Source organism: Fukomys damarensis, unplaced genomic scaffold, assembly GCF_012274545.1.
Source record: "Fukomys damarensis isolate Sample0158 unplaced genomic scaffold, DMR_v1.0_HiC HiC_scaffold_25, whole genome shotgun sequence".
NCBI lineage: Eukaryota > Metazoa > Chordata > Mammalia > Rodentia > Bathyergidae > Fukomys > Fukomys damarensis.
Window position 1 is genome coordinate 19,731,351 of NW_022900937.1, and position 7,348 is coordinate 19,738,698.

General features: G+C 39.0%; 2 protein-coding genes across 3 annotated transcripts in view; one reads left to right on the forward strand and one right to left on the reverse strand.

Moving 5' to 3' along the window:
* The window catches only part of Anp32a (acidic nuclear phosphoprotein 32 family member A), a 111,448-nt gene extending 111,262 nt beyond the window's left edge, over positions 1 to 186 (reverse strand). For both annotated transcript variants that reach the window (XM_010643310.2, XM_010643311.2), the window contains exon 1: positions 95 to 186. In XM_010643310.2, the coding sequence (XP_010641612.1) occupies positions 95 to 128 (34 nt within the window). In that variant the 5' untranslated portion in view covers positions 129 to 186. The remainder of the gene's footprint in view (positions 1 to 94) is intronic.
* The window catches only part of Spesp1 (sperm equatorial segment protein 1), a 13,271-nt gene continuing 6,055 nt past the window's right edge, over positions 133 to 7,348 (forward strand). The window contains exon 1 of the mRNA XM_010643308.1: positions 133 to 225. Coding sequence (XP_010641610.1) covers positions 153 to 225 — 73 coding nt within the window. The 5' untranslated portion in view covers positions 133 to 152. The remainder of the gene's footprint in view (positions 226 to 7,348) is intronic.

The following is a 7,348-nucleotide window of genomic DNA, read 5'->3' on the forward strand; positions in this document are numbered from 1 at the left end:
CGCGGCCTGCTGGCGTCCACAGTTGCCTGGCGCCGCAGGCCTTGAGGTGGGGACGTTCGGCCGCGGACACCCTCCCCTTTCGACCCTGAGTTACCCGGCCTGGTGGCCCCAGGACGTTCCCGTCGCATGGCGGAGTGCTGCAGACGACGCCCATGAAGTCCGTAGTCCTTCTAGTTGCGCTGTTGCTATGGCCTGCGTCTGCGCCGGCGTTTCCGGCATCCCGGAGTAAGTGGCCCGCCCGCCCCGGCCCGGGGTACGGCCCCAGGGTTCCGTGCCGCAGGAGTCCCACGGTTTTCCTGCTCCCTTCCAGGGTGTTGGCCTCGCGTGTCCCTCTGTACCCATCTGTGCCTCTGCCGAGAGGACACTTCCTCTCTCACCCTCGTCCCCTGCCTGGCATTCGCTGTAAAGCGGGTAAAGCAGGAACTGCGGACTGCAGGGCAGTCTCGCCTTTTTATGTATGGCTGGCCTACTAACCCTGCTTTTGACTATTTTTCCCCGTACTGAAAATTTATCCCAGGGCCTTTGCACTGAGCCACATCCGAGGGCCTCTCTGTCATTAGTCGCCAGGCTGGGCTCCAACTCACAATCCTCCTGCTTCAGTCTTCCAGAGTTCTGGATTTACAAACGTGCACCACCCCGCCTGGCGGACATTTTTAAAAATATAAATATGAAATGTACACCTTTCATAACGTGCAAAGTATGAAATTCAAGTTTCACTGCTCATAAAGTTTTACTAGAACACACCTATGGCTATTCAGTTATGCACTGGGTTTTATGATATGTAGAAGTTAAATGATTGTTTCCCACGGTAAGGCTTGAAAAGTTTCAAGTATTTACCCTCTGACCCTTGACGCCTGAGGTAAAAGTTGAAGAGCACGCAGGACCCTGGGCAGCTGTCTGGGTCACTCAGCCTCTTAAATCAGAGTTTGGTGCAAGAACTTAAGATTGGTTAAGCAGAATTCTTATGACTCCCAAGAAATTCTTTTGTTCCCTCCAATAGCTGAAACCCAGTAAGGTTAAATTCAGCACTGCTGAGACATATTGACAGCACCATGTAGATATCCTGAGACACAACTAAGTAAAGTATCAGATGTGGGTGTGAGGTTGCCTGTCCGGTCTAACTGCAGTTCACTGTGGCATTTAATATTGTTGGAGTTTAATATTGTCAAGTCAGTCAGTAAAATTCAAAAAGCATGTGTGAAAAAAGTGTACTAAGTATACAGTATCATTTCAGAATTGTTAAAAGGTCTTAGTTGAGCTGAACATTCTGTCTTGCCTATAATCCCAAGTACTGTACTCAGAAGGCTGAGGCAGAAGGTTTGCAAATTCAAAAACAGCCTGAGCTACTACTCTGAGATGGGCTGTTTCAAAAGAAATAAAAGAGTGTAGGCCTGGGGATGTAGCTCAGTGGTAAAGCACTCACCTTACATGGAGAAGGCCCTGGGTTCAATCCTCATAGTGAAAAAAAGAAAATACAGTTAAAAATTAGATTTAAAAGCCAGGCATGGTGGTGTATACCTGTAATCTCAGCACTTGAGAAGCTGAGTCAGGAAGATTGCCATGAGTTCAAGTCCAACCCCTTCTACATAGCAAGACCCTATCTCAAAAAAAAAAAAAAAGATCAAAAGAATGAAAAAATACAACACAGCCTTAAATTATCATGAACAGCTGGGAAAGTTTTGGATAAAGTGTCCAGATAACAAAAGTTACCCTTTTCAGTACTAAAACTCAAGATTTTTTTAGCTGTTTTTAATAATCTTTAGAAAAATTTTCTTCCTTGACATAAAGGACCAAAAACACAATGAAAATGACATTATCTTTTCTTGATATTTGATTATCTTTATTACTAACAGCAGTTTACTGCATTTTGGTAGAGCCGAGCATCACAAGTAGCATAGAGGGACTTTCACTGAAGTGACACTAGTCCTGCCTGAGACTGTCTCCCAGCAGCCCCTGGACACTTAACACCCTGCAGTCTCCGGCAATGCCACAATTTCATGGCCTGTTTTCTTTGCATCTTTTCCCCTAAACTTTCTTAAGGCTTTTAGGAAATGAAAAGACATTTGTCAGAAATAAGGAATGGCTTTGTGTTGAGTACATAGATGATGTAAGACATAAATATATACAGGTTATGAATCATAGAAGGCATTTTAAAAATGAAATTTACATCTTTTTCATAGACAGACTAAGAGAGATGAAGGGCAGTTACATGGCTACTTTCTCTAGCTTTCATATTTTCTCCTAATTTTTTAAAATTTGAAAAATAAATAGAACAAACAAAACTGGGCTTATTTCAGTGGATTTGATTTAAATCAGGTATGTATTTTATAGAGGCACTACTAAAACCACTTGGCAAGAGATACAAATAAAAAATGTTCTCTCATCCCAGAGGTAAGGCACATAGATATTTCTAATGGAAAGTGAAGCTCTGATAAATTTTTCTAGGCTACTAAGACAATTTTGAGGTTATCTTATTCAAACACCACAGGCATTTAAGCAAATACATTTGTTGAAAGCCTCAGTACCATTTTAATGTAAATTCAGCTTGACAGGAAGGAAGCTTGGGTATGCGGAGGGCTACACTTCCCTACATACACGTACATTCTGATGGTGCTGCATCAATACACTGTATACTTAATTTTTTATAATTCAGTTAGTTTCCTGTATCTGATTTTTCATAATTTTAAATACTTCTTGGTTTTTTTTTTTTGAGACAGTCTCACCAAGTAGTTTAGGCTGGTGTTGAAGTCACTATGTAGCCCAGGGTGATGCTCCTGAACGCCGGGATCATAGGTGTGTGCCACCACACCCAGCTGTTTCTTTTAAATTAAAAAAATGCGAATTTGTTTTGCTTTTTAAAAAATATATAATTTCTAATGTAACAACATATTAGTTATATATCCAAATAATATTATTACTAAAATTATATAATTTGCCTTTTATAATTTGTCATTAAATATTCATAACTACAAATACTAGACTGAAATGTTAGTTTTGGGAAGGTTTTTGCATCTCGTGAATAAATTGCTTTTTTCCAGTCACCTCATTGTACAGATAAGCAAAAATAGAGTTAATGGCACAGATTTTAGTCCAGGGTGCCAAAAACTCTGCACTGCTTCTCTAGATTGGTATTAAAAGGAAGCTCCAAGTGTGAATCTGGTCTCTGTCCTTGTGTTTACAAAGGACTTTGTCGTAATGAAGCATAAAAGGCAAAGGCGGTGTTAAAGTAGCAACCAGCAACAGCTGCTCAAATCTATCACCAAATCGAGGAAAGGAAGAGCGGGTTTATTTTAGTACCTTTAAAGGTGGAGCTCCCTCCAGTACAGTTCTGCCAGTCCTCAGGACATTACCTCAGGGCCAGGCTGTGGCCCTGGGGAGGGGCTCTGAGGCCTAGGCGTGGGCGTCGTGGTGCTCGGTAGAGGCTGAGATCTTGAGGAGCAGGACGTCCAGCTGGCCAGTGCTCAAGTGGCCTATGGCAATAGCAGGAAGTTTCATTGGTCTGTCCGTTAATGACTCGGACGGGAAAGTCTTTTGTCTTGGTTCTTTTGACCATAGCAGCCCTTAACTGGATATAATTTAATCACCTTATAATATATGTAAAATTTAAATTCAGCGGCATTTTTTATCTCCATAAAAGAAAAATGAACACAATATTGGTTATTTGAATAAGTATGATTTTATTCTTTTTTTCCAGCATCGTTTTATATTTGTGGCTTCTTAAAACACCTGATTTATTTTGCCTAATTATAATTTTTTTTTCCTGAGGCTCAAATATTCACACCTAAACCAGTCAGAGTCCCTGTGAGCTGCTTCTATGTCCTTTTGGTCGGATCCTGGGTATTTTTTAAAGAGTACCTGTTTTTTACATTAACTGCTTATCCCAAACCTACTTTGATCTTCCCTGCTCTGATAAAATCAGTCATCCCTCCAAGGAGACACACTACACTTGTGTGGTGGGCGGTACTGGTACTTTGGCCATTTTAGCTGTTCACTTTAGAAACTATTGCTTCTTGGGCCAAGATTTAAGGTCACATTATTTTTCCTTTCTTATTATTATTATATTATTATTCCTCACATTAGTTGTTAATGAACTAGTATGTTACTGTATAATCTTTTCTTTTCTTTTCTTTTTTTTTTTTTTTTTGGCTTTTTGAGACAGGGTCTCACTATGTAGTTGAGACTGACCTGGAACTCACTATGTAGTCCAGGCTGGTCTCAGACTCACAGCAACTCTCCTGCCTCAGCCTCCCAAGTGCTGGGATTACAGGCATAAGCCACCACACCCGGCTGTATAAGCTTTTCAGTGTTTACATTCTATTATTTTAATAGTTTAATTCTTGGCACACTGTCATTTCTCAGAGAGAAATAAGTGTTTTGGATTTTTTTCATTTTTGAATATAAAGCCTACGTGAGAAAATTTTGTTAACTCAATTCACTCATACTAGCACTTAGCTTTGTTGATTATGAAATTTCTTCATTTTATAAAGGTGTAGCATTTTTACAAAAGATGCAATTATATATATTAATTATTTTAAATAGACATCAAAGAAAAAATTGTTCCTTTCAGCTTTTATCAGTTGAAGTTTTGTGTGTGCAGTCAGCTATTTTAATTGGTGCTTGAAAGTGCATCTGTAAGAATTTGAGACTTTCAAGTATCATTTTTAAAAACTTAGTTTACAAGATACATATTTGCATAAAAAACAACAGTAAATTTTGTTGGAGTGGTTTTTCATATAGTTGCTTTTAAAAAATAGTAAATTTACATTTTAGAACCTTTATAAATTAAAATGACTGACTTGGTCTTAAACTTACATTAAATTATTTCTAAAAATTAACAATATCTTTGGCCACAGAAATCAAAGATTCTTAGGTGAGACCAAGGAACCAAGCCATTCCTAGCTCTAGCTCTATGGTAAAAAAAGCAAAAATAAAAACCCCTGCCAGGCATGGTGGCGCACACCTGTAATAACAGCACTTGGGAGGCTGAGGCAGGAGGATCCATGTGAGTTGGAGACCAGCCTGGGCTACATAGTGAGTTCCAGGTCAGTCTCAACTACACAGTGAGACCCTGTCTCAAACAAAACAAAACAAAACAAAACAAACAACAAAAAAATTAAACTAAAACTTCATGAGTTCTATTTTTAGATCCATAGTCTTAAATTTGAGAATGTTCATATTATTTTTCTTATTCAAAACAACAAAATCATGGTATAATAAAAATGGGAAATATAACTCTTTGGTTTATAAATATCAATTAGCTTTACTGTCTAATGAAAATAACATTTTAGTAAAGTTAAGTTTTTATAAACTTTTTCTTTTTTGTTGTTACTGGGGATTGAACTCTGGGCCTTTGCATTGAGCTACATCCCAAATCCTTTCAAAAAAGTTTTAATTACAAGACAGTATCTTGCCAAATTGCTGGTTGCTTAGACTGGGTGGCATCCTGCAATCCTCCTGCCTCAGCCTCCTGAGTGCTGGGACTCATATGCCACCATCCCCAGCAGCATGACATTTTAAGTATATCATTCACACAAATTTCAAGCAGATAGTAAATCTTGTGTAGCCAGGGTCCAAATCAAGAAACAAAATATTTCTAGTCTAGTTCGTAAACATATTTTAAAGTCTGCAGATATTTTACAAATTAGCACTGAGATTTAAGTGACTAAAATTTTCTGCATTCATGATGCTTAGGAAACTGGGTTTATCCAGAAAGAACTTAGGTTCCTGTTTTTCTCACAATAAATTTAAAAGTCATTTAATGTTTTTACCTGCGTGTGAACATGTATGTATTCTTTTGTAGTCCATTGGCTTTCAACTCCCGCTTATGCTTTACTACAAAGCAAACTCTGTATTTCTATTGTCATCAGTATTTCTAGACGTATCTCAACATATAGTAGGTTTGTGTTTTTAATGGTAGAGCAAAATTTTGTATCGTTTTACAATTTCATCTTACTATTCACTTGTATTTTTAAATATATGGGTCCAACTGGCAACAGGCAGAATCTCTCATATTTTATTTTACCAAATATTCAAGTATATTTTAAAATAAGAGTTGAGTTCCTTCAAGGATATTTCTCAGCACACTGTTCTTCTTTGCCAGCAGCCCTGGGGCGTTTCTTTAGGACATTTGTGTTCTCCTTTGTCATATCTGCTTTAAAGTCAGGCAGCCTGCGTTTGAACCCCAAATCCTGTTTACAAATTGAACAGAAGGCAAATTACTTGTCCTTTCTGAGTATCTTCCCTTTCGTCTTCACCAAAACACTTCACACTTTCCACGCCCTTAATGTAATGCCTGCACCTTCTAATCACTCCGTAAATGAGAGCTATTATGATCTTTTTAATCACTATCTTCCAACTTCCCCTTCAGAGTTCCTGCTATTTTTGTTTCTTTAGTTGTTTGTACCATTTCTTTTCCTTTCCTGTTATTTCCATCACATGACCAATTCTCCTTCCACTGTAACAAGAGCAGAAGGGCAAGGAGCTCAGTCTCTCCCGCAGCCCACAGCGAATCCTTGGGGCCATTTAGCAGGCAGCATCCTGCCTTAGGAGGGCACAGAAGAGCCACACCTCGATGTCTGTGGCAGGCTGGAGGACATTCTGACCTAAGCCACATGCTGGGACATTTCTGTTTGCTTGGTAAAAGTAGAGGAGAAATTACCCCAGCATAGACTACAAATATGCAAGGTATAATAACCCAACATCTAGCCTCGGTAGTCTGTTCTTCGGAGGAATTTGAATTTTGTTCAACTTTCCAGCACCTCATGAGGAATGGAGAAAAACAGGCTTGTACAGTGCCCGGGGCTGTCTGGAAGGCTATTTGAGTCTGACTGTTTTAAGGATGTTTGAAACTGACTGCCTTTTACTACCTGGCTGGCAACATTTTACAAAGATCAAATTGATTTGCAAGGAGTCCTGCTTAGTGTAGAACTGAGAAGATCGTTATAAAATATGGAGATGTTTTAAGGGGAACAGAAGCAGGAGGTGGGAAGTGTGGGGAGAGAGGATGGATTTAAGAATAGAACAATATTACATTAAGGAGGGAAGAAATGCAAGGTAGGAGGCAGGGTGCTTGGTTGCTAGGCAGCTATGAACAGGGTTTTCCGGCGTTGCCTGAGTAACAGTGGAAGAGGATAATGAGTACTTCATGATTTTTTTAGGAATCACCTAGTAGTAAGTACCTCCTTTCCCTCTCCTTTGACACCCTAACTTCCCTAATAGCCACTTGAGTATGCCATTTACTACTTGGAGAACAAGCTAACTTATTTGAAAGTCAAATGTTTAACAGACTGTCCTCTAGTGACAATGTCTTCATTTTTTTTTTTTTTTTTTTTTTTTTTTTTTTTAAACA